Here is a 27,710-nt window from a genome sequence, read left to right as displayed (position 1 = left end):
GTCTTGGAAACGCACAGGGGTATTTACTTTATACAGTGAATGAGTGCCTCCAAATTTTTTTAGGAAGCTACGTTTGAAAATAATCTCCTCCTTCTCCAAAGTGCCAACTCTTATGCTGTCCAGAGTCAATACTTTAAAACAGCAGTGCTCTTCAGTGATCAGGACGTGAATGAATTACTTATGAATGCATGGCCTAACAGGCTCATCTGCTTCTTCAACATCCATAAGCATGCGTCATAAGAACTACTTGAAAAATTGTGTTTAATACTAATTCTGTTAAATGATCCGTTAAAAATGCTGACTGAAGGAGAAAGTTTATGTAAAAAACACTTTTATTGCTACAAAGGGAAACATGGTCACAAAAGCCTTTAAGCGTATCTTAACGCAAATTACTATATTCAATGTTCAACGCAGTAAAAAAATACACACTCAGAGCACAAAATACTTGCCCAATTATCTTCTCAAGGCTAAGTATTCAAAGATCAATGCACACTTGAATATTTACTCCCAAGAGCAGCATTTAAGTCCAAATGATTAGAATAGATATACTAACAATCCATATCTGTTATCCTTAACACCAATAATTAAATTTATACAATTATTTCAGATCTAAATTTTATAGCTATAAAAAAAATCAAACTGAAATTGCCCTATCTTTATTAAACAAATGCCAACTATTTTATAATTATATAAAACAAATCTTAATGTGTGGAATGCATGCAACATGGGTGTTGATTAATTTTTAAGCTATTAAAATTCTTACTCTTTACACATTAGAACACAAAAGAAATGGCAAAGCTCCATTAAAATCTAATTTTCTTCAGGCTGGTCAACAGGGAAGTTGGCAGGCTCTTCCTTTGCTTCCTCTTCTTCTTGTGTTCCCTCTACTTCCACTGATCCTCCTGCTTCTCCTGCTCCCTCCACCTCCCCAGTTCCAGCTACTTCGCCAGCCCCCTCATCTTCGCCAGCTCCTTCATCTTCGCCAGCCCCCTCATCTTCGCCAGCCCCCTCATCTTCCCCAGCTCCCTCTACTTCCCCAGCTCCTTCGAGCTCTCCTTCTCCTTCTCCCTCTGCTTCCCCCACTCCCTCCACTTCTGCTTCCTCTGCTTCCTCTTCATCTTCCTCCTCATCGTCCTCTTCTTCAATAGGTTCATCAATCTTTTCTTCTTCCTCTTCATCTCCTAGTTGATCTTGAGCGTGATCTTGAATTTCAAAAGGATTCTCACCCTAAAAACATGAGAAGTTAACTTAAATTTTGTATAATAACTTCTGAATCACTGAACATTTTGCTAGATTAAGAACAAACAATATTTGAAGCCTTTTAATGTTATGACATCCACTGAATATTTACAGCATCTATTTCATACTAACGTAGATATATCAATGACTGAAGGCGTAACTTACACTCCACTCCCAAACTGGATAAAGACCTAATTTCCTTCTTTAATTCAGCTTCTAAAATCGTATGCGTAATAATGCAAAACAAGACCTTTGGCAAAAACAAATTGAATGATGTAAAGATTTACTTATTACAGAAATATTGAATGTACAATTTTGGCAGGATTCCTTTAAAGTTGATATGAAAACTGGGTATTTTGTTACACCTTTTATTTTTTAAAGCACATAAATCTTTTACTCACTGAACACAGAAATCACATGTTTTTTGTTGTTGTTAGACATCACATCTTATTTTAATTTTTAAAATTGATCTCACAGGTACCTATGAACGTGAAGTTTAGAACTCAGAAGCCTGGAAGTTAAAAGCCATTGTGAACAGCTTATACTGCATGAATTATAACATCAAGGTCATAAAATGGAATTGGAGTAAGGCATTAAGAGGGGAAAAAAAACAAGATAAAATCAATTAAACATGCTTATACATGGGGCACAAGTTTGAACAGAAGACACACAATTCAGGAGAAAGTCAAGATAATATCTGGCAAAACAATAATTGATTAAACAACTGTGTCTAATCACTAAGAAAAGACTAAAGGGGGACACTAGAGCTGGTAGTTAAAGGTAGATTTTTAAGACTTTATAATACCCTTTATTTTTAGTTAAGTTTACATTTGATAATTAGGGTTATTGGTAATCTTAGAGCCGTTTCATACTAAGTCTGATACAAGTGGGAGTTAGACAATGGCTACCCTAAGAATCCTTCCTTCTCCATGAAGTTGTTTCAAAAACAACACAGGCCCATGGTTTTAATCCCCTTCTAATACTGCAGCACTTTTGAAAACGAAAAATTCCACATCAATCTCAGACTTTCTGATCCAGAATGTGTAGAAGAGAAGCCACGCTGCTAGCATATTTATGAAGTACTCCCTGAGCTATAGAAGAGAGAAGTTCAGGAGGCGTGCGTGGGAAAGCTTTCTTATTTCAATGTGGCCTCACAGAGGACTCTGATACACAAGGGGAGGCTAAAGCTCCTAGAAGGAGCAAGTCACACAGGAAGCAAACAGCACAGCAAGGGGCAAGAGAGGAAATGGATAAAACGAGAGTCTAGGAAAAGTTGTCAATTGTAGGTTACAGAACTTATCTTAGGGTCTCTTTGGGAAAGAATGGAAAAGTAATAAATGGGGAAATGCAGGTTCAAGTAAGGAGCAATAACTGACGAAACAACAAGGTTTTGAAAAGGTGAGAATATTTTCCATTAAAGACAACGATAATGGGAATGAGTGAATGATATAGAAATCTAAAGGAGAAAAAAGAGACAAGTTCCAGAACTCACATCAAGTAGTCTGACTCTCACTATTGCAAGAGAAGGGGCAGAAGATAGGAAATGAGAGGATAAAATTTGAGAAAGATAAAAAAAAGCCAGGTTAGTAAACACATTACATTGACCCAAACAAAACACCAAACTTCCTGACATCGATTCTGTGCAAAATGCCCCTTACAGGGCAGGGCAGACCTGCGCCTGTGGGTTTCTGAAAACATAACCCCTTCTTGCAAGTGGAACGCGCCATCTGATGCACCTATTGACTTTGCTCTTAGCAGCGCACATTGAAACGCACTAAGCTACAGGGGCTCCTGACAGCCGATACAAATGAGGGGCATTTAAGTAAGATATACTGTTAAACTGCCCGTTTATTTTGGTGGCATTAAAAAGATTTAACTCAGGATGGCTTGCTTTTTCAAAAGTAATTGTTAAGGAAGCGTAAGTAGTGAAAATTGTGATGAACAAATCAGAAAATAAATCTTTAAGGAGCAATGGGAAAGAAATGAGATGATTCTGCATAGAGTTCATCTGCGTGGAATTAGGCTTAACTGAATTATCCCTAAGTATCTTCAGAAGAGCTAGCCAAAATGAAAGTCTTTAACAAAAATGATTCAGTTACTAATGTAAATAACACACTTTTGTAAATCTTCAAAGTAGCAGCTCTCTTCAAGATAGAGCTGCTTTTTAATAAATCATTTTACAGACTCAAAAATCTCTAAAAACTTATTTCTATGAATTTTCTGGGTATGTCTTTGTACAAGAAATACTGGTGTGTGTGTGTGTGTATACACACATACCACACAAACAGGATTAAAACAGTAATACATGGCAAAAATCCTGCAAGTACATAACTGCTAAATCTGAGTTTTCTACCCTTTCTTCTGGACTCTGATCCAGGAGAGAGCCTTCTTCTGCAGCAGCCTGTATGACCTCAAGTCCCTGTCTCCCCTCCCACGTTAATCCAAGTGAGACCACCTTTATGCAATTCACCCAATTGGTATTGGTAATGCTTGAAAAACAAAACTGACTAATTTATATATTAGTTCCTTTATTTTTGTGTATCTTTAACCACAAAAGGGGTATATTCTAGCCTGTTCTATCTAACCAGAGCAATGACAGGTGAAGAGGAAAGCAGTCAAATATCAGACGTCCACAATAACTGTACATCCTCTAAGCCAGCTGTTTTTAAAAATCAAGAATAAAGCTGGCATTTTGATCTTGCATTCGAGACTCCAGTTTATCACCCATTAATAGCAATAGCCCCACACCCCCTACAAATTCCAACAATTAGCAAAAGATGTTTTCCCTATATGCCAGATATGTAATAAAACTTAGCCTAATACATTGTATTCTGCATTTGAACTTAACAAGGATTTACTTTGTCATCATTTAATTACTGCAATTTATCATTATGAAATTACCTCAAAAACATCCCTCCTAAAATCTTACCTTAACAAAACGTTCATATCGTGCTTTCACTATTGGATTATTTAAAATACTTGTAGCAGTCAAGACACTCTCTCTTTTAATTTGCTCCTTATACACCTGTGAAATAGAGAACAAGTTGATGATGCTTGCAATGATAAAAATAAAATCACACAATTGAAGTGATATTTAATGGCCAAATCCTTTTGAGACATAAAAGCTAGAGAGTAACAACAGCAGTAGTGCCCATAATCTAAATTACTTAGATATTCATACATGGAACATCTAGTCCTCAAACCGACTAGAGGATTTCTTTTGCTCTCCTTTCCAGCCCCAACTCTACTCAGGACCAAACTCGTCCAATTATCAATTTTCATGCTATCAAAAAATAATTTTCATACTGCAGGAGAAATTTGTTTTCCTCTGGGCTGTATTATACAAAGAAGAAATAGTATTAATATGGAATGCCTGTTGCCAAAATTGTGGCAACCTTCAAAAGGAGAAGAGGCTAAACAGAGATGGGAAGGCTACATGGAAGATGTGGCTAAAAGGCTGACGCAGCGAGCTTTACTTCGGCACAAAACATGAAGACTCATATATGCGGTATTTAAAAACTTCTACCTTTAATATTTGAACTTGTAAAATTCGTTTTCAAACAAACTCCAATAGGATAAGCATGAGTTTGTTTAATAACCACACAAAACCAGCTAATATTAGAAGCAGACAGTGCCAGTAAAAAAGAAAACCATAGACTTAGCTTCAGTAAGTTACTAAAAACTTTGAACAATAGTTAGCACTGGTAATTCTAGTTTTCAAATTTACGTAAAAAAATTATATTGCCCAATTCTTTTGAGTTGGTTTAAAACACTTAATTCTAACGTATGTGAATTAGGTATCATAAAATTATTAAAAAATATTCTGAAAATAATTTCTTTCAGTGTATTAATTACACTCAAGATTTTGATTTCATTTTCTGTTCTCAAGCTTATGTACACACTAACAAATATATTTTATAGCAACTTAAAAAAATACTAAAAGCCATGATATCCTAAACGATCACTAGGTGCCATGTACTATTTGAAGTTTTATATGCTATAGTTAATCTAATGCTAAATCACAAATGCAAAATAACTATCCATCCCTGTCCTGTTCCTGAACCTGCAATCTCACTAATGATGCTAACTTCCTTCTCTAAGTACCCTTCTACTAGGAGTCTAAGATTAAGAGAAATTGGATGCAAGTAGGTAGCCGTGAGATTATAATTGATGATTAATTTAATGCCTTTATTTAGATAAAAACTTACCTGCTTAGCTTTGATATGATCGGGAGATTTTAAGTGCTGCTGAATTAAACTATGTAAAGCAGGGATGTACACACTACAGGCATTGCAGTGAATAGTCTCGACTCGCATCATGTGATCATCTGCAGTTACACCTAAATAAGAAATCCTTATGATTAAGGAAAAATAATCCGTATGATTTTGTTTCCGACAGACTGAAGTGCCCATGATGAGCTATAACCCTTCTCCCAAAGACAGGAGCAAGAATAGGCTTATTTTTGGCTTTTTTTTCCACATGGTGTGAATTTGCACATAGAGATTAAAAACATCAATCATGCTCTAACACTCCAAAGTTCATATACTCAAAAATACACCAAGGAAAGCAACTATTAGAATGTTTTATAGTAAAATGAAAACTTCCATGAATTTGAACTTCATACTATAGGTGATGGGGAAGCTATTCAAAGTTCCTTTAAGTAGTACAATCATGAAGAAGTGCATACAGGACTGAAGGTAAAGACAACTACAATTGTCAAGAGACAAGGGCTTAAATACATGCAATATTAGATAAAAGAAGCTTCGAAAATATTTTTAAGAGAGATTAGAATACAGTATTGCATTTAGTTTATGGTGCTGTGACCTGTCAAAATCAGGTGGCCACCCTGTCTTCCAGGTAATTATTTCTAAAATAATTTCATAATTCTCACATTGGCAGATGTGGGGTATGGAGGAACTTTCCAAGATAAATAAAGGAAAAATTTGTTATTTTTTTCTTCTCTTTATGGGGTTGGGGAACACAACACAGTTGTTAATTACTACACAACACAGAGATGTAAATTAATTAATCACAAGTGATGAATCAGTCGAGAAAGAGAAGATGGTGGAGCTACTGAAAAAGTACTCAAGAATATCAATGTTTAAATGACTGATAATACAAAGCAAAGCCCCAAACTGAAAATGACAAAACTGAGAGACTATCAGAACAGAGAGATGCCAAAGAAACCAAGGAGAAAGTCATGTAGCTGTCGGTGAAGATTGCTGTAGAAATAAGGTAACTTTAAAGAGCCCATCAAAATGCATGCTGTCATCTGTCAGAGCAGGTTCATTATAACTGATGGTACTAAGTGTGTCTTCTGGGAGGTTCCAAGTGGTAAAAGAAGCCACAAAAACTAGAGTAAATTACATCTGAAGACATTTGGTGGCTTAAAGGAAAAGGGAAAGGTAGAAGTTTTAAGGGAACTGTGTCTAGTTTTGTGTGTGTGTCTCCACCCCCACCCCAAACTCTCTTAATAAGAGCATGTTTATAAGTCTTAGAGGAAATGCCTAGGTGGTACAAACAGGTAACAACCTAGCTGCTAACTAAAGGGCTGGAAGTATTTGTTCATCCAGAGGCTCCTAGGAAGAAAGGCCTAGCAACCGACTTCCAACCAGCCACTGCAAACCATAGGCAGCACATTTCTATTCTGACGGCACACAGGGTCCTCATGAATCACAACTGGCCCGAAACCAACCCGTTTCTTACATGCCTCAGAAAAACAAACACAGAACAGACACGTTTACCATTTAAGCAAAAATTCTCAAGACAAGAAGGGATGAGTGGTAGAGGAAAGAAGAGGAGAAGGATGAAATGGCAGTGAAGGGTAAGCAGAGAGACGTTCATAAGAACAAGAACAAGGCACAGGATTTAGTGGCAGAGAACCAACCCACTCAGGTAACTAACTAGACTGAGCTTTAAAACTCTTGGGAGCATCATTTACATGGAAATAGGTTATGACATAGGAAATATACATGTGACTTCTAAAGCAATTTGTCTAAATATATACCTTCCATAGCATCTTTGTCAATTATTTTGCCTGCTTCTGTTAGACTATTTGTCTGTTGTTTACGAATAGATGTTCTCTTGAATTTATTCACCATACATTCCTAGAAAACAAAAAGGATGATTTCATCAACTAGAATCCATGAGTACATCCTCCTCGCTTAGCTCCATGATGGGTCCGTGGGAAATACAGCATAAAGATTACATCTATTCTCTAAAAGCTTAAAAAGGAACCGAAAAGACTACCCTAAAAAGCTAGAAGTACAAAAAATAATCACTTGTTCAAAAGTCATTTTAAACATACAGAGAAAGATGAAAGCAAGCTGGAATAGTCAAGGATCTTGTCAGGATAGGTGGGTGGTTGAGTTCCAAATAACAAATGACAACCAGGTGAGGAAATTACAGAAAAAGATTTGAACCAAGGAACAAATTTTGCTAAGATATCCTGATGTGAATAAACATAAAATTGGAGAAAGAAGGGATATTGTGAAAAACAAGATTAGGAATTCAAAGGTCAGTTAAGATGCTTCTCACTTCAAAAACAGCTACTTACATGCAAAAAATCCATAACCACTTTGTCAAATTTGGTTTGTTTCTGAATATGATCTAATGTTGCCTGGTGTGAAGAGCTTTCCAGATGCAGTTCAATATCTTTTTCTTCAAAGGTTCGGAATTTACAAAATGAACATGTGAATGCGGTTCTACAAGAAGGAAAAAAAATCATTTCAATTATTGTATTAATCACTAAAATACACAGGAACATGCCACAAAAATGAACTGTACCAGCCTCAGGAACTTTCTTCAGCCTTAGGACCGATTTCCTACAATACGACAGGACAGAGTACACCTGCCCTGTGGGTTTACGAGACTTTAACTCTGCTGCATAAGACCTTTCTAAAGAGGTCTTGAAAAGGAGGGATGTTACTTAGAGGACTAAGCTGTGCCTTTCCCAAGTCATAGTATTTTTCCAATGCTTTGTACGCACACAAGAGTTGCACAATGAATAAAGTAAAGCAGAATCGATGCTTGTGGATCTCAGTGCTGGAGAATATGGAAAGAGCCACGGCAAACAGGTCTGTCTTGGATGAAATACAGGCAGAGAGCTCCTTACAAGCAAGGACGGAGACTTCGTCTGACATGCTTTGGACATACTGTCGAGAAAGACCAGTTCCTCCCCGGAGAAAGACATCATACTTGGTCAAATGGAGGGGCAGCAAAAAAGAGGATGGCCCTCAACAATATGAATTGACACTATGACTGCAACAACTGGCTCAGGGACAAGAAAAATTACGAGGATGGTGTAGGACCAGGCAAGTATTCTGTTCTGTTGTGCACAGGTTGATAGGGGTCGGAATGGACTTGACTGCCTTTGAACAGCTCTTTACAAGAGTAAACGCTGCATCTTTTGAACTGATGGCCTTGCGCTCAGCAGCCCAGCTTGTCACGCACCGTGGCACTGTGACTTGGAAGCCAACTGGACGGCAGGGCATGTCTCTCTAATGGATACCGGATTTCAATTTAGCTTAAGCCAGAACACTATTATTGAAATACCTATTTGGGTAGCACTTCATTATATTGGAGTCTCTGAATGATGTACTGAATCCCACACAAAAGCACCTGTTTCTGAAAAGTCACGGCCTTGAAAACTCTACTCGGCTAGTCTGGCCTTCAACACATGGGTTAGTAAATAAGAGTCAAAATCAACTCCACAAAGCAAGTTTGGTCTCTAGATTTGGGGGGATTTATCACTTTGTACTTCTACACTCATCCAAGTATTTTTTTATTTCTCCACCTCTACACTCCACAGCCAAAGCAAACTGAGATCCATTAAATTCCAAAACTTTTATACTGTTCAGTTACAAAGTTATCACAATTTAAGGTAGCATCAACAAAGCCAAACATAGTACCAATCATAATTCACTCACGTGAAGCTTTTACATGAACGACCTAACAGACCACTTCACTTCAGCATAACTGATAGGCCTTGCCCTCCCCTAAAGGAGTACCTGCACTAAAGAGCTAAGGATGAATCTCTCCCTTTTCTTTCATTTAGTTTCTACTTTTAAATCTCCTTACTTTTTCCTTTTCCCTAAAGATAAGTCTACTAACTAGTTTTGTTTAGTGCCCATGTTCTACCTTATTCCTTATACTGTAAGACTTGTTCCCTTGGATAAGGAATGTGGGCTCTAGAGATAGATCCTTGGGCAAGTATTTAATTCCTTTGAGTCTTAAGTTTTTATCTCCACAGATAGATTTCAAAAATTAATCCACATGTAGCCCTTTCAATAGTCCTGGGCATTGTAATTACAAAAAATACATGAAACCACAACAAAAAACCTATTATTTAATATACTTATCACTGTTACTTTTTAAAGACAGTAATGGCACATTAGGTTCTAAGGCTTAAATGGCTCCTACCAAAAACCAAATCCACTGCCATCAAGTCAACTCATCTAAGGTTCCTGAAACTGAATCTTTATGAGAACAGACAGCTTCATCTTTCTCCTGCAGAGCGACTGGTAGGTCTGAACTACCTACCTTGCAGTTAGTTAGCAATTCAATGCTTACCCAGCAGCACTACCAGGGATCCTTACATTTCTAAAATACGAAAATGCTTTTGACTACCATTTAACTTTGTCTTATTTAAAAAAAACTTTTAGCTTTATTAGACAATACTTAATAGTATTGCTACAAGGTATGCACCTTCATTAATATCAAGTTGACCCCTTTCTTCAACCTTTGGAGTTAGTTCAATTTGTCTGGCTTTCCACTTCCTGAATACCCATGCATATATATATACGCAGTCACGGGGTTCCACCAGTCTTCACGTTACTAGTCTACCTGGTCTCAGCTTTACATCCTCCCCACCCTTGACGTTTTTTGTACCCTATCCAGGGCCCTCCTACTGTGACTCCTTTCAGAGTGTAGTAGCTGGGCACCATCTAGTTCTTAGGGTCTCGGGGTCATAGAAGCTGGGACATGTGGTCTATTAGTTCTTTGGATTGTTTCCTTGTACCTTTGACTTTCTTCATCCTTCTTTGCTCCAAATACAAGATTTTAAGACCTTAGTAGCTGTGTTCTACAAACTGGCGTCAGTGTCTAAGACTGCCTCTGAGGCTTATTTCACTACTACAGTTTTTTCTTAGTTCAATATCTAAAAAAGGCTAGTTCCTACCTGCTTTTTTTTTTTTTTTTCGTTTTCTTTGGTGTCTGGATTGAGTAAAACTGCAGTGTATTATCTCCTTTTGCTATCCAAGATGATCATTTTCTCTATATAGTCAAATTTCTCTCAAGACTCCATTTTCTCTATTTCTTTTTAAGAATACTGTATTTTTGGATATTACCATTGTGATTAGGACTTCAAGTGATTTTATACAAATATCGAAAGGTAAAATATGGTTATTATTTTTTGGAGTCCCTTTGTTGGTATAAGTCATTAATGCAACTGGCTTCTAACCAAAGACTGGAAGTTTTGAGTCATACCCAGAGGTACCTAACAAGAAAGGCCTACAGATCTACTCCGAAAAGCCCCGTCACTGAAAAGTCTATGGGAATACTCAGTCAAATGGCATTAACCCAGGGTTATCACCATTTCTTATACACTTATCTCTACGGACATGCGTCAAATTGGCATGTGAAAGAAACCACACATTTTCCTTAAGAACAATAAAACCGTTCACTATTAACTTATAAATGAAGCGATATGATGCTACATACTTTTATGTAGATTTATATATTTACCATACAACATTTGAAAAACTGGGTTTGATGGCTAAGGGTCGCTAGGGTCAGTCAGTATGACAATCTGTATGACCTTTGATGTTTACTTTCTAAGAACTTCTTAACTACGTTTATATTTATTATTGAAGTAATCCTTTTTATAAATGAAATGAATTTACTAAGATTAATACTCAATTTAAGTTGTGTCAAATTGACGTGTATCCGAAGAGATGGATTCAAAACAGAATTTTCAGACTATAAGGCTTAGAAGAAAACAAATTTGGATATATATGTATCTTGTTAATTGAATAAAAGTCAGCATACATAGCAGAAGGTAAATATAAAGTTCCTGTAACTTTCATTGAGGAAATCAAAACGTGTCAAAATGACCTATCTCATAAAACTAGTGTTAAAAAATCGTTCTTATAGCCTACATCCTAGTTTGGCACCTGGGGTTTTAAAAGCAACTAAAACACAATTATTGGTCTCTGCTTATCCAGAGGAAAGGAGACAGAAGTATATAAAAGAAAGTGTCCACAGTGGCTGGAGTCTTAAAGACAATGCTGAATGTGAAACTGGTGATCGGCTCTCAATCTTCAGACTGAAATGAAGCTAGTCTACAGGAACCCATTCCATTTACGATTAAATGGTGTCCAACTACATGGCTATAGCATGCGTATCAGAACTATATAATACATGGGAGTGGCTGAGTGGGAGAAAAATGTGGAAAAGAACTTCAAATTCCCATGTGAACAAACAAAATTTCCTACTGAACTAGTTGAGACAGAAGGATTTTGACACTATTGCCCTGAGTTACTCTTCAAATCTTGAATTGAAACAAAACCACGAGGATACTTTTTGGGCTCAATAATCGGTTCCAAAATACCATCCAAATTAAGTACTAAACCAAACTCTGCCATTGAGTCAATGCTGACACATCCCAACCTAAAGAACAGGCTTGAACTGTGTTTCTGAAACTAACTCATTACTGGAGTAGAAAGCCCCATCTTTCTCCCATTAAGTACAGTGCTCATTTAAAAACACCACCTATGTAAGACACAACAGTTAACAATTACTCAAAAAAAACCAAAACTGAAGGCATAAAGGGACGGGCAAAAACTTTCACCCCAAACAATCTGAAAAGAACCCTATTCAAAACGTTCTCTGTCACACAGGGCATGGCCAGGAGTTGCTATTGATTGTCATCAGCGACTGGCTTATCTCTTGGATGAAACCTCTTCATTTGACTCAAGAATTTTTTCAGATTCAAATTGATGTGTTTGCATTATTTAGGGAACTCTTTCTTAATGAGTTTCAATTATCTATTAAGCACAAACCTGTATCCATCTCCATATTTTTCATTGTTTTTTTCCCTTCTGCGCCTTTGTTTCTCTCGACGAGCCTCAATGCGTCGTTTTTCTTTTTCTTCCATTTTAGAATCAGTTTTTGCTGATAATAAAAATCAGAAGTAAAAATTATTCTCCATTATTTTACCAATCACCAACTAACACAGTACAGGCATCTGTGATTTACTTGGCAATCATGACTTAATGAATTCACCAGAAAACTCTGAATTTGATATTACCAAATATTCTAAAGTATTAGTTATTTGAATAATCAAAAACGCTTCCACATTTGGTTTGTTATTATTATACAGGTGTCCTTAAACCCATGTTTTTAAATCTTTGCTTTAAGCAATTACTTATATACTTAAGTATAAGGCAAGTTTTCCAGCACATTTTGAATGCAGTTTTTGTGGTAAAATTAGGTGCCTTGGCTGATATATGGGTCGGCTTATACTCGAGTATATACGGTTATGTCCACATCACCTAAAGGTATCTTATAATGGTATCTTGATGACCACTAAGAGTCCTTGATGCAGGGTACGTGATGTGTTTTATAAGTTCAAAGTTCTTTTGTATTGAGATGAAATATGCAGTACATAAAATTTACCATGAGCAAATTTAAGGTGCTCCATTCATTCACATCAAACGGGTCCATACTGTGCAATCACCATCACTACCTAGTTTCAGAACGTTTTTTATCACCCATATATACTTATTAAGCAGATTCCTCATCTCCCTTCCCCTAGCTACTAGCAAACACAATCTTCTGACTGTTATGAATATTGCATGCAAGTATATATTTTCAATTTTTGAAATTATGTAGCCAGGAGTCTCATTATGAGTCACATGGCAAGTCTATGTTTAATTTATGGATGAATCACAGCAGCTGCACCATTTTACATTCTTGTTGGAGAAGTGTGAAGATTCCAATTTCCCTACAAGCTACACTTGTTATTTCTTTTATTAAATAATGGCTATCCTACTGGTTGTGAAGTGCTATGTCACTGTGAGCTCAATTCTTCCCTGTACTACATTATCTTTTGTGGTTATCATTGAAAAACACCAGTACACAATTCCTGAATTAATATAAGCCTCACGTTGCCAAGAAACATTTATCAAACACCTGTTAAGTGTACATGAAAGGAACCCTTGAGACACTGTGGGTCAACAGAAAAAACTCCAGTTCAGCTCTATCAGCCACCCAGACAAAAAGAGGTGGCAGCCTCCTGAGAGATCGAGAGCCTTAGACATCCCATGGAGCGAGCATTACCGGAAGTCGGAATTGCCTTGGCAGCAGTGGGTCTGATTTGGGCATAGTTACACATAGACATATTAGACCTGGAAGCCCTAAGGTTAAGCACACCAGCTGCTCCACGAAAGAAAGATGTCCCAGTCTACTTCAGTGAAGATTACATGTAATTAATTAGACCATGCTATGAGTCAGAATCAAATTGAAAGCAAAAGGTTTGCTTCTGGGTATGTATACATAAGGGTGTCAGTGAATTGCCATCAACTCATCAGCCCTGGGCATGTTTTTAATGTATACAAGGGAATGAGTTACAAAACATTAATGCAGTATCTATAGTATTTTTCATTAGGTTGAGGAGGCCTTAAATGCATTATTTTATGTGCCATTTCAATACCTCCATTTTCCCTCTCTGTAAAAAAACAAATCTATTTATGCAATGACCTCAAACAGGAGTGGTTTCATTTACTCATATGCTAAAACTGGATAGTGTATGTTGCATCACTGAATAATGAAATATAGTCCTTTTCCTAATTTTCCAAACCAAGTCTGAAATAATAAAATGTGGCAAGACCCTTAATTTCTGAAAATTTGGCAGCTATCTTTCATGATGCCCATTTTACAACTGCTAGTGAATGCCTACTTCACCTACCAAGTCTGGCTTCATTCTTAGGTACAGTAGTTGGTGTTCAACAGGAAAAAAGCATCCACTAATCTTATTCTATAGGGTCAGTAGGAGACCGACTTGTTTTAGGGCAATGGTTCTTGGTTTTGGTGTATCAACCAGTCCTCTTTTACATTGTCATTTACCAGATAGGCTCCCAAATAGACCAGGGAAAAGTGCTGCCCCTAACGGGTCCCAGGAAATAAAAGCCTAAAGACTTTTATCTAGGAGAGTCCACACCTTGCAATCACAAGTTAGCATCTCCCATTTTTTACATGGACCTTTCAGTGGTTTTACAATGTTTAACGAGTTAGACAACCAACAATGCTATGTCTTTCCAACTTTTCCTATCAACCTTCACAGGAAATTAATGACCCGTACAAGTGCCCTGCCCTTCCCAATTGTTCTTGAAATCACTTATAATTCTAGTATTTCATATAAATGGAATTACACAATCTGTCCTTTTGTGATTGACCGATTTTGCTAAAAATGATGTTTCCATGGTGCATCTATGTTGTAGCGTCCGTGTATCTATCAGGACTTCATTCTCTATGGCAGAGTAGTAGTCCATGACATTTAAGTACTACATTTTCACTCCACTCACCTACTGATAGACACGTTAGCCTGTTCTACCTTTTGACTGGTATGAACGAAGTGTCTTGCACCTAATTAGTATCACTGCATAATAAATTCTGAAGCCAAAAGGTGTGAGTTCTCTGTTTCTTTTTTGAAGAATTAGCTATTCTTGGTGTCTTGTTTTGCCACATGCATTTTAAAGTCACTTGGGAGTCAAGCTCGAATCAATGTCACCTGGGATTCTGGCACTGCACTAAGTCAGTTTGGACAGTACTTTCATTGTAACATTGCTACGTCTTCTTAAACATGTACATGTTTTCCCATCTTGCAGATCTTTTAGATTTCTTTTGCCAATGTTTTATAGTTTTCGTAATATACGTTTTAAAGCCTCCTCTTGCTAAATGCATCCCTAAGTATTCTTTTCTTTCTGATTCTATTGTGAAACAGTCTTCATTCCTGTCTGAAAAACTACAGTCTGCTTTATCAACCAGCAGATGACTAAAATAATAGAACTTATAAGTTTATCCGTGAATTGTGATGCCAGTCATGTAAGTGCTTGCTATACTTTTGGTTTGGTGGTGGAAGTCTACACTCCCAAGAATGCAATGCAGTCTCACTTCACAGCCAGTGTGCTATGTACAGTCACCAACCCTGCCAGTAGAAGTTTGAACTTTAATAACTTCCAGCAGAGCTCCCAGACTAAGTGGTCTTGGAAGAAAGACATGACAATCTACTTAAGAAAATCAGTTAGTAAGATCCTAAAGGACCACAACAGCCAAACCCTAACCAATCTGGGGTAGGCAGTATCAGCCCCATTCTGCAGGGGTCACTATGTGACTAAAGAGTTGAAACCAACGATTATCAGTTTCTCCCCTGAATCTTCCAAAAAGCAGACTGTATTTAACAAACACCTTTCATCAAAAACTCCAATGAAAGACATTTGCATTAAAATCGTACACAACGAATTTGAAAGTCAGTACAAATTCAGGTTATAAGTACTAAATATAGAACGCAGGTCAGTTTGTTGATTCTTGCGCTAGACTCCCATGGAAAAAATAACAGCAATATGTAAATCCTTAAGTATTCTAAATGCAAATTAAAAAATCTAAATGTTTAATATGGTCTACAATTGAAACACAACTGAAACAAGATGGCTAATGTAACATGCAAGACTGATACAGGAAGTCTTGGGTATTTTATCTGTAAATATGGGCATTAACCATAAAATTCACAGCGCTGAAATACCTCCCATTAAGTGTGATTCAGATTCATTTTGCAATGATAATTATAAACTTACAGTATTTATTATTTAAAACCATTGAGTAATAATACTGAAATAAAATGCTTTACCAGTGAAATTCTGTTTTCTTACTTACTGGGTGATTTGCTGAGGCTCTTCTCCACGGGTTTTGTTAGCTTGGGCTTCTTGATAAAGGTTCCACCGGGTTTATTAAATGGCTGCATTATTTTTCTCTTTATTCCTCTTGCAGCACCAACTCCCACATTGATTGGTTTGTTTTGATAGTCAATAACAATTCCAGGTCTATGAACGTTTCCAAAATCTCCCATATGCTGTAAATTTGTCAAATCAAGTAATATTAGAATATTTTCCAAGGTCAAAATATGAATTAATATATAATTTATGTTATCTAGCTACTGATTTTCACCTGAGAATTCCCACAATTTTATAAATGTCCACTCTGAACACACTGAAAAATTTTGTACATTATATAAGTCAAATCCAGTAAATTGATACTTTCATTTCCAGGAGAACACATATGGAACTCGCCTACATTTTTATAATTCCTTGTCTTGAGATCATAAACGTATGTGCCTGTGAAAATATTACCACTTGTACAACTCTCTGACAACTCCTCTTCAGAGTTCCTAATTGATGTTTTCCCATCAAAAGACCTTCAAAGAAATCCTTATTTTACTAACACCTGGCTTAAAACTTAAAACACACACAGAACATTTCTGTACTTTAAAGGAAAAAACCTTGTCAGAAATCATTTAAGATTTCTCCCTGTTGAAAAAGGGAATGAGAAGGCTAAATGGAACATTAGCATGAAATAAGAGTTAAAGCATAACCATGCATCAACTTCCAAAAGACACATTTCAAATTAAAGAACTGCAATGGACATTCCATTCACATTCTTACCTAAAGAAACATACTCTGCCCCAAAAGCCCAAGAAACAAAAGTTTACAGCCGAAGAGTCATGCAACCACTCAATGTCCCTTAACTTCTTTTGTCATTTTAGCAAAATCCGCTACACCAAGAGTCCTCGTGTCCAGAGACATTTATTCTGCTAACCTTACTTTGAGGAGACAAAGACTAAGGAGGAATCTGAAGAGAAGGATCCAATGGGAATTGTACAAGTGAGGGTTAAAAAAGGTCCTATCAGTCATTCATAAGAGAAAAGAAAATCCATTCAGACTAAGAATAGTGACTACAATGTGAAGGAATACCTGTTTAATGACAATCATGAAAACAAAGTAACTGATGTTTCATTAAAAAGAAAGCCTTTTCCTAAGTAAGACAGTATGGAAAAATATTTTCCAATTTTTAAAAGTGGGGTGGGTTTTCAATCTCCAAATTCAAAGTCTTTGTCCTAATAATTTTTGATAAGCCTACAATTATAAAGTATGATGGAAAGCAACATATCAGTTGCTTTTATTTGTGTGTCATGCTTAGTTAGGAACACCTATCTAACCCAGCAGACTTAATAGTGTTTCCAGGTAATATATAGTCACACCAGAAAAGTCTTCGTTAACGATCCATTAAAGGTGCAATGCATTTTATAAAAAAGTAACTTACTACAAAGTTTCTACACAAGTATATAAACTACCCTGTGGAACAGACTAATGGACAAACATACTTGATTACATTTTTTGAGAATTATTTTCCTCTGCACTGACTAAATAGATAACACAATATTCTTATATAACCAATATACATAAGCCCAATCTACATACATTTACTTGGGAAAATTTCTTACCCTACATGCCAAGATTATGGGGTATAATCTTTATACTACATAACTTGAGATTAAACACTCACAATTTACAAGCTATTACTTCCTAGGAAGAGGCCACAAACTTGTCTGTATGCATGGAAAAGTGCTTCTCAAAAGGTAAGTCAGTGACACCGGGGAGAATAAAACCACGTGCAATAAATAGCTACATCTGTAACAAGATGTATAAGCAGAATCAAAACTGAAACAAATCATTGTACAACCTACTACACAACTTTTTGTTTTTTGCCATGTAAACATGGCTGAACAATATTTCTCAACTATCACTACCTTTTAAGTCTCTTGTGTTTAATGTGAAATATGGAACTTGGAAGAAATTCTAGTTGCCAGTTCAGTAGTAAAGTGTAAGCATTTTATCATACATTGCACCTTTAACCTACTCAAAAGCTCAAAGGGTTCAGTAACCTTTTACAGTAATCCAAGAGCTGTCCCACCAGCAAAACTGCTAGTGTTCACAAGGAAAAATGCAACTCCTTTTAACCCCTTTTAGACCAAACCTAACATCCACACCTTTTAAGAAAGGAGATTTCGCAACACTTCATGAATAATCATCTTATACTGCCACTTATTTTCTGAGGTGCTAGAAAAAGTTTTAGTAACCTAAAAATGATGTTTATGGCTCCGATTTTACTTCCAAACACACTGGGATGAACAGTGTTTTATTCTAAGGAAAAGCATGGTCTTGAAAGGGTTTAAAAGAGTGACTAGTGAAAAGAATCTGAAAAGATTCTGTTGTACTTACTCCTCGGCCTCGGCCTCTGCCTGTTGATGGTCCTCCAAAAGCATCATAGTTTCTGCTTCCAAACGTATTTTCAGGATAAGCAGGCGTTCCTCTCCCCCGAGAGCCTACAGGCGCAGGCTTCATATGGGGTGAAGAAAAACTGCTGTAGGAAGAGTAATTCTCTCTTCCTCTGTCCTCCATAAACCCAGGCCTCAATTTTGAACGGGAGTAAGGTGCTTCCCAGCTAGACCCGCCCTGGTTTCTACCTCCGAAAGAGTCAAGGCTATTCCGGTAGGAGCTCTCATATCGACCACCATAACTACCTCCGAAGCGGCTTTGTTCGGGTTCATTATAACCATAGCCAGATCTGTACAGATCTCGCCCACCCAGAGAAGACCTGGAGTCGTAAGACTCATAAGGTCCAAACCTGGAAAAGTTGCACAGTGAGGAAAAAAACAAAAGTAAGCTTACTAGTGTTAGACAATTCAAAAGACAAATTATCAGTTGACATTATCAACTAAAATTCATTTATACCATACTGCTTTGCAGTTCTAGTTCTTTCACGCTTGATTAGGGCTGGGCAGTTCAACATGTGACCAGATAGAAAGCTATCTGAGGTCTGTTGCTATGCATGAATTGAGTTCAATCAACCTAGCTTTTTCAAAAGTCTGGTTTTTAGCAGCTTTTCTATTTAATTAAGAAAATTTGTCCATCACTATTTAAGCCCAGCCCTAGTCTTGGAAACGTTTGCGCAAGCTCATGAGCTACTGAAACTTTCTCTGAATCCATCTCTACTATCAACATATAAAAGATTTGCAATAGTTTGGCTTTCTATAGACACACAAATTGAAGACTACACAGATGTAGGCTATTTGCGACACAGAACAGGTATTTTTGCATTCCAAATAATCTATATCACGAAACAGCTTTCATTGCATGTGTAGTAGTCAAAATTTGAGGAATTAATGGTTTTTTAAATCTGACAAACTGCCAAACTTTGGTCAAGATAAATTACCAGTCCTCTGCTACTTTTCACTTAGAAACATAGTAAAATCTAATAATCTATGATAAACACACAAGTAAAAGAGCACTAACATAAAACCTCACACATGAACTTTCAAGGCAGATGACAAAAATACACTTATAATATCCTTTAAGTATATGAAACATTATTTCCTGCCAGGTAACTATCACATAAAACTATTCTTTAAAAGGGGTGTACAGTCTCCTTGTGGGCATCATCTTACTTTTCACACATCTAAAACACGAAATACAAAACTTGCTATCTTACAACAGAGTTTACAAAGGCTTATAATTACACATGAAATAACAGCAATCACATCTACAGTAAAGAGCAATTAAATGTACAATAGGGCAACATTGACATATTAAAGCATTTAATGTACTTTATTTCAATTAATTAGACTACTAAATAGAAGGTATTCTTTACTTTTGAATCCTAGTGACCACATAAAATTCTTCTTTCCAACTAGTTTTCATAGTAGCTCTCACATAAGTAAAACTGTTTTATTGCTGTTTTCTCTACCTTAAAACCACAATGGCACGCTTCAGCAGAAGCAAGGCAAGCACGCATCATCCAGAGCCCATCATTAAGGAATCCAGACCCTTCACCTTCTGGAACAAGCATTGAGTGTTCCCTAGCTAGTGCTACTTGCATTGTATCAGGATTCTTTGTGCCTCAAAAAGTTGACCTCTTTTGCCTGAAATGAGGTCAGCTCTAAAGCCTGTTGCTGTTCAATTAACATGGAGTGCTGCAGTTACAATATTAATACAGCCTAACCCTGCTGCATTAAAATAAGCAAAGGTCTATTATGGACAGCTTTAATATAATGCTGTATTTCTGCATAGACCACATGTATTTTTGGTTTAAGCAAAACCTGCCAATACACAGCCTGGATATGATTTTTTTAATTATTACAATCTGCTCTTCCAACTCATTTTAACAGCCAAAGAATACCTGTATTAAATGTCTAACACTAAATATTGCTAAACTGGTTCCATTGAATCCAATCTAGTCAAAAACGGCTTTGCTGCTTTACATGCTATTCCACACTTGAATTTTTTTTTAATTTTATAGCTCCACAAATATATCCCCAGTAACATATTTCATATAATTTGGTCAGGGCATTCTGATTAACAAGGAATTAAAGTTTGGGGGGGAAAAGTTCACTTCTAAAGAATATTTTTCTTTAACAGTTTTACTAAAATAATGTCAGCAATTTTGATATTTTTATATCCACTAATACCTTCAAACACTTAACATCAGGACATTCAATACCATATAAAGATCAATTATCATTACACGCCTAATATACACTTAAATTAATATATCCAGAATCTCATAGTTGTCTAATTACTTGGCCAAGTGATTAAGCAATTTACCTGTTGCCCCCCCCACCGCCACCGTGATTGTCCATGCCATAGGACTGGTTTAGGTAGGAGTCCATGGATCTTTGACCCCCATAGGATCCATGGCCATATTCACGATCCATCCCTATAAAAATTTAAAAAGAAAAGCATTAAATAATGCCCACGCCGACTGGTGCGCAGAAGAATAGTTTTAAAATAATGATCTTTGAATGCCTGACCTCCATAAGATCCAGGGCCATAATCACGATCCATTCCTACAAAAGAGCCGAGAAAAGGAGCACATAAAATACACCATTCTCTTTAGGAATTTTTATATGAGTGTTTTGTTTTATGCTTAATCAGAGATAATGTATGATTAATATTTACACCAAGCTCACACTAAATAGAGAAAACAATAGGTGGCAACCTCGTGAAAAACTAGATTTGATAACAAAGAAACTATCACTAACAAGGCTCTATATCTAAACTATTTTTAATTTTACCAATAATTATTTGACAATATAGTACAGGATAACTGTACTAAAATCAAAACCAAACCAACTATATTCAAGTCTAATCCAACTCAGTGCCCAACTCAAGACAGAAGAGTAGAGTTGCTTGCTGTACAGGGCACTGACCATCTTTCGGTCACAGTAAGTCGCAACCACTGGCCTTTCTATTAGCCGCCAAGCACATCACCCACTGCACTACATGGCCTCCTCCTAAGTGCTACAAAAGGTAAAACATAAGGTTACTATGGGTTGGAGTCAACACATCACTAGGCACAACAGGGTATATGGCGATAATTAGCATAATCCCTATTCTCAAGAAGTTAGTATTTCGTAGTTTCAAAAAGAAAAACATTTGAAGCTTAGTGTTTTCCTGTATCTGACTGGTCTCAAGGTATCAAAAATAAAGGAAATAAAGTTAAAAAAACGAAATAGATTATTTCTAAAAGGGAAAAACCATAGATTGGGACCTATTTGGAATACTACCTATAAACAATGAAGATAATTATTTAAATCCACAAATACTTGAAATCAAGATAGAATGTGAAATTCCAGCAATGTAAGAACCAAAACAAAATTTCACCAGTTTCCAGAATCTGGTACATTTTTACACAAACAATTCACGGGGTCACAGTGGATTTTTTTTACAAACCACAGTCCCATCTTATTCTAAGTAAAAGCCAAATCCTTGAAATACCACAACCCATAAGGCTCTAAAAAAAAAGTCTAGTTGTCACAACTAAGGGACAGGCCCTGCTAGCATACAGTGAGTCGAGGGCAGGGATGCTACTAAACATCCCACAATGCACAGAATAGCCCATCTAACCCCGACAAAAAAATCATGTGGTATAAAATACTCCAGAAGTTAGAAAACCCTGCCCTGTATGAGCCACTACACTACATTACACATTACCTTTTAACTTCATCTCTAACCCCCCCCCGTTGTTCATACATTCCAGCTACACAGACCCCTTGATGATTCTAGAACATAAGCAATACATACAACCATTTTTTCACCTGCTAGCCCGTCTCGCTGCAATGCTCACTCTCAACTCTTCCAAGTCTCATTTTCCACGTTTTTCCAAAGAGAACATGTTACGTTCTGGCTACCCCTCATCATTCTCACACCGTGTTAAAACCGACTGCTCAGCAAAAATGATCTATTCCAGTCAAGACAGTTTTAAGTCTCCTGGAAACACAATTTTGCACTGAGTTCTACTTGTGTTCCTGAATACTGTGCCCCTCCTACCTGAATACTTCTTTTTCGATCCATTTATTTACATAAAAAGTAGATATGAAGATGGAAACATGAAACATTAGAAATACAACTTCCAAGAAATGAAGGAAGTCTGTTTCATGACTATATTCCAATGCCTTCTACTTAATTTTAGTTCCTGAAAACACAGGGACTAAATTTCCAAGTAGATTGGAACAGAATTATCTTTGTGTCATTTAGCATGAACACTTCTTTTGTTTCCCGAAACCCTCCTATAAATAATCTAGTAATTTAGTTACCAGCCACTCTTTAACAATTTTAAATATTCACAGGATCCCCCCTCCCCAATAGCAGTCATTATCACATTCTTGATCTCATTACTTCCTCCCATTGGGCCAGTGTTTCTCAAAGTTGGCTCCTGGGGCATGGAACCTTGTGTGTGCGTGGGTGGTTGGGGGACAGGTATTGTTGCAAAAGCAGATACCCATGCTTTAAGGTGGATTATGCACTGCAGCACAAAAGTTTTTAATTGGGGGAGGAAGAGGTTCCTATTTTTTTCCCCCTGAAAAGGGAACAGTAAGAACAAATATGTTTGGGAACCTCTGTTTTAGACGATCAAGTCCGCAGGGCTGGATATAGCTGTCCCTTGGGCCCACAGCTGTATTCCCCACTACCAGGATATCTGATATGCAGCAAACAATAGTTACATAAATGAAATCAAGTTATAAGCCTGAAAGTTCCTCATTTATAAAATGTACAATATAACCTAGGCCTCAGAGTAATCAAGCAGTGATTTATTTAACCAGAAATACAATCCATGACTATCTTTCACAATCAACATTGCCAGCGGCCATTTGTACTGAGATTGAGATTAAGATCCAAGAGTACTTTATGAACTATCCGATAGGTACACATCCCCCTAACCCCACTAAACTCCAAACCAACTGACTTATCGTGCCTTTATGGAGTAGGGGAGAACTGCCTCTCCCATTTGTGTTTCTGAAACTGTTTGAGGGAGTAGAAAGTCCCATCCATTTAACTTCAGTAAAGCATTAATAAAAATAAAAAAATTAGAGATAAAAATTTCTAGAGATGTTTTTGCATCATGCCATGTGACTATGGAAATAAGTTTCTAATATCTAATTCAGCTCCAGTAAATCTCTAAGGGAGATCATGGCTATCTATCATTGCAACTTGTACCTTTTGTTAATAACCCTAGCTGCAACCACCCAAGTTTTAAGTACCGAACTCATTTTTACTAATCTTTCTTATTTTTCTATTATGTTTGCCTGCAAATTTCCCTTGTTTTCTCAAAGTCTCAATTTTTTATTATTATCACCACCCAAATTGTCCTAAATCCTTATACCTAATGAAACAGCTTTCTAGATTTTGATCTAATCTGTAGATTCAAGTTCAACTTCCTTTGGTAATTGTATATCACTCTCCTCAAAAATATAAATGCCCCCCCCCTTTCAGGCCTCCTACTTACATGTTAAACCATTTTCAATTTCACATCAAATAGTTTTTAAGTCCTTGAGATAAATGGAAAATAACTATATAGTAAATTGTACATGTAAATTAGCAGTATTATTTCCTAGTATATTGTTATGCTTTATGAAGATATTACACCTGTACTATTAAATACGACAGTTTGTAATTTGGGGGGCAACCAAGTTGATTTAGTATCACTCCCTCAGCTCTTTCATAATTTTTTAAATGTCTTTCTTCGGTTGTTGCTTCTGTACTATTGTCCTGCCTGACAGGACCTTAACTCTATAACCTGCATCCCTCTCAAGATTTTGTTTAGCTCTAGTCACAAGTGTAACATTATGTTTATGTAAACAAACAATCAGGCTTCTTCAAGTATTCCTCTAGAGATCTCTTTAGATATTAGCCCATTTGGAGGCAAATGACCTCAAGAATTTAAGAAAGGTCAAAATATAGTATAGAACGATATAGAACTAAGCCAATAATCCACTTGGCTACATCACTAACAAAATCTGATTTTAAAAAAATACCTAGCCAGTTTCTTACAACCTATCACTCAGAATGCAGTCAGAACTTCTAAAATCAATCGATCCAGAGAAAAAAGACAAGAGGCAAATTACTCAACTTTTTTGGATCCGTAATTCCCCACACAAATATAGTTTGACAATATTAACAATGAGAAGTGACAAAACCAAGAGCCAAAATAATGGTTGAAATGAAAAGGAATGGGCTTTTTACTTTGGTTCTTTGTTAAGGACTTGAAAGCACTGATAAGCATTCCTTCTCAACAAATTTAAGAGGGAATGAAAGAGTATACTTACCATTAAAACCCTGATAAGTATTTCTGCAAGCAGTGTGCGAATAATCTATGAACATATTTAACAAAGAAATTAGTTCAGTATTATAAAATATCACAATTATATACCCACTTATAAAAACTCCTCAAATTATGGTAACTTATCTGCAAAATGGGGAACAAAAAATTTATCGATTTTAGGAAATACATCTGCTGTATTAGTTGATATACACTAAGAATTAAAAAAAAGGGACCCAGTACAGATTTAGAGTAATAAAAGGGCAAAGATTAAATTACGTATTAAATAATGCATAAAGAGACACTTAGAGGTTGATTTTACATGACACTGTTTTTTTTGTTTTTCAATTTAATGTATCATAACAAGGAAGTATGGAAAAAACAAACCCAAGAAATGGGAAGGGTACTATTACTCAGAGGGGATTGTGACCAATGTCAAGAAACACAATTTGCATCAATTACTGAATAGGAAAACCAATTTGCTCGATACACTTCTAGAGTCAAAATAAAGAGTTCAAAAATAATTGTGTTTTCATTTATCCTCTGGAAATGTCAAGTTCTTATCTGAGAACTACACAGGTATAGATAAGTGTACGTGCATTGTAGGTGATGCAACCTAAAAAAATCTCACATTAGCCATCTCGTCAAAACTACTAAGCATTAATACAAAGGCATTAATTTTACAAATAATTAGGAAGGGCCAGAATTTAATACAATGATCATTTGGATGCAAAAAAATTCTCCTTTGCACAAAATTATCTCATTTAGATATAGTTAGTCAAATTTCATATCCCAAATATAGCAGTAGGGTCGGGATCGGCAGCAAGTGAAGTATTTTATCATTGATACTGTTTACAATTTACCAGGAAACATTATTTAGAATTGTGGACACATAGTGCTAATGGAGTAGAACTGCTTTTTTTCCTGGGAGTAGTAAGTCACATTTTTGCAGAGGAGCGGAGCGGCTGGTGGTTTCACACTGCTGACCTGAACCACTCTGTTCCACGAAGGTCACTATGGACTGGTTGGGTACACACTGGGTTGCCAACCTCAGGTCAGCAGTTGGAAAAAGACTAGACTTTCGATTCCTGCTAAGAGGTAGTCTCAGAAACTGATAAGGGCAGTTCTACCCTATCCAATAGGGTCACAATGAGTCAGGATCAACTTGATGGCACTGCGTTTGGTCTGCTTTACTACTGGTTTTTACATTATGCAGGCAATGGGCCCACAGGAGCGGAAAGAGGGAAGCCGTCTCCCTGGCCACCAGCCTCTTTCACAGGGAGTCCTAGTGAAAATGTTGCACTACTGGTTCAAACCCGACAGCCACTCCCAGAAGGACAGTCACCTGAAAGTTTCATAGCCTCAGGCAGTCCTACTCAGGGCGATGAATCAAGGGGACAAGTATTGATCTCATTAATGAATCTCTCAAATTCACTCTCAACCTGTATCAAAATGATCAAAATACAAACCTGACAGCAGAACTTCCTTTTTACTTTAAAGTGACTGTTAGTCCAACTCTGATTTTGGCAGTTTTCACCTTTTGTGACTTAAAATCAAATCAAAGAGCCAAATATCATTTACTCAGTCCCAAGCTGCACTCATACCTCACCAAATGTTTATTTTTTGGTGGGGCTACAGGGTTATAATCAGTGACCTGGCTATTCGGGATTCAATCGAGTTTAATCAACCCGTTTCCCAAGTTTCTCCTATCCCTTCACTACAAGACACCAATAACTATAAAAGTTGGGCAAGCTTAGAAAGCAGGCGAAGACTAAGACAATTTTATTTTGAGAGCCTGCGAAAATGGCTTCCAGAACTGATGTGTGCGAAGCCTGTAAAAAACCGCTAAAGTGTTGGTCCAGCACGCTCGGTGTGTGCAGCCTTGAATTTGAAAGGCACTTCCTGCTTGTTTCAACAATTCAGACTTTATACTACGCCCCATCCAAGCACAACGCAGGATGACGTTCGGGTTCACAGCATTTTTCAAGTTAGGGAGATTAATGAACCGGTATATTTGGTAGCTAAGTGTTCGTTTGCTAGCCAGAAATAACGTGCTTTCCATTTTGCAGACGGCTGTCTATACACGATTCATAGGCGCCTTTAAAAGTCATCTTAAACTAGTGAAACTGAAACATCATGGTAGGCGAGCCTTTGAAATCTGGCACGTAATCCGCAATTGGGGAACAACTAATCAGGAAACGGTGGCCCGGGTCGCTGCTCTGCGTGAGGAAGGCAAGCCCCGGTGGCTGCGGCCTCTTCGCCCGACGCCGGGGAGTTGGCGGCGGGGGAGGGGGTTCCGGGCTCGGGCGCCTGGGCGAATCCGGGCCTACAGGCCCAGGCCCACGTCCTCCAGGGCGCGTCCTTCCCCGCACCGAGGTCGGCGCTGGACGCGCCTGCCCGCCCGTGGCTGGCGCCGAGCAGCCATAAAGCGGGACACCGAAGTTTCGGAAGAGGCCGGCTCTGGAGCTGCCCTCGCAGCGGGCAGACGAGCGGACTCAGGCCCGCAGAACAAAGCCCACGCGGCCATTTTGAGACGGTTAACAGAACCCCCCCCCCACCCCGGCGGAGGCCAGCCCACGTCCCAGCGGCGCCACGACGCCCAGCCAGAGGCCGCGCTTACCGTCTTCGAAATCCATAGCGAAGCCTCGGAGCCGATGGCCTCGGCGGCACTAGGCTGACCACTGTCTGACGCTGGGAGCCTGCGAACAGCCGAGCCACACACCACCAGCCGGGAAGAACGACTGTGACGCCACGGGCCCGGA

General features: G+C 37.5%; 1 protein-coding gene across 3 annotated transcripts; it reads right to left on the bottom strand.

Annotated features, from left to right (window-relative positions):
* Positions 1 to 314: 314 nt before the first annotated feature.
* On the bottom strand, positions 315 to 27,710 carry ZNF326 (zinc finger protein 326). 3 transcript variants are annotated; one of them, XM_075558268.1, is made up of 12 exons: positions 27,569 to 27,710; positions 24,956 to 25,000; positions 21,161 to 21,196; positions 20,955 to 21,066; positions 18,573 to 18,978; positions 16,171 to 16,366; positions 12,300 to 12,411; positions 7,796 to 7,943; positions 7,247 to 7,346; positions 5,448 to 5,578; positions 4,169 to 4,264; positions 315 to 1,227 (listed from the first exon to the last, which is right to left on the bottom strand). In XM_075558268.1, exons 1-12 carry the CDS (start codon positions 27,582 to 27,584, stop codon positions 811 to 813), a joined length of 1,815 nt encoding a protein of 604 aa, XP_075414383.1. In that variant the 5' UTR covers positions 27,585 to 27,710; the 3' UTR covers positions 315 to 810. The 3 variants fall into 3 exon arrangements, with proteins under 3 accessions (XP_075414383.1, XP_075414392.1, XP_075414402.1); XM_075558277.1 differs by having other exon boundaries at positions 18,573 to 18,714; XM_075558287.1 differs by lacking the exons at positions 18,573 to 18,978; positions 24,956 to 25,000; positions 27,569 to 27,710 and having other exon boundaries at positions 21,161 to 21,179.

This window comes from Tenrec ecaudatus, chromosome 1 (assembly GCF_050624435.1).
Source record: "Tenrec ecaudatus isolate mTenEca1 chromosome 1, mTenEca1.hap1, whole genome shotgun sequence".
NCBI lineage: Eukaryota > Metazoa > Chordata > Mammalia > Afrosoricida > Tenrecidae > Tenrec > Tenrec ecaudatus.
The sequence above is the reverse complement of the archived record's forward strand: the minus strand, read 5'-3'. Positions and strand labels throughout refer to the sequence as shown.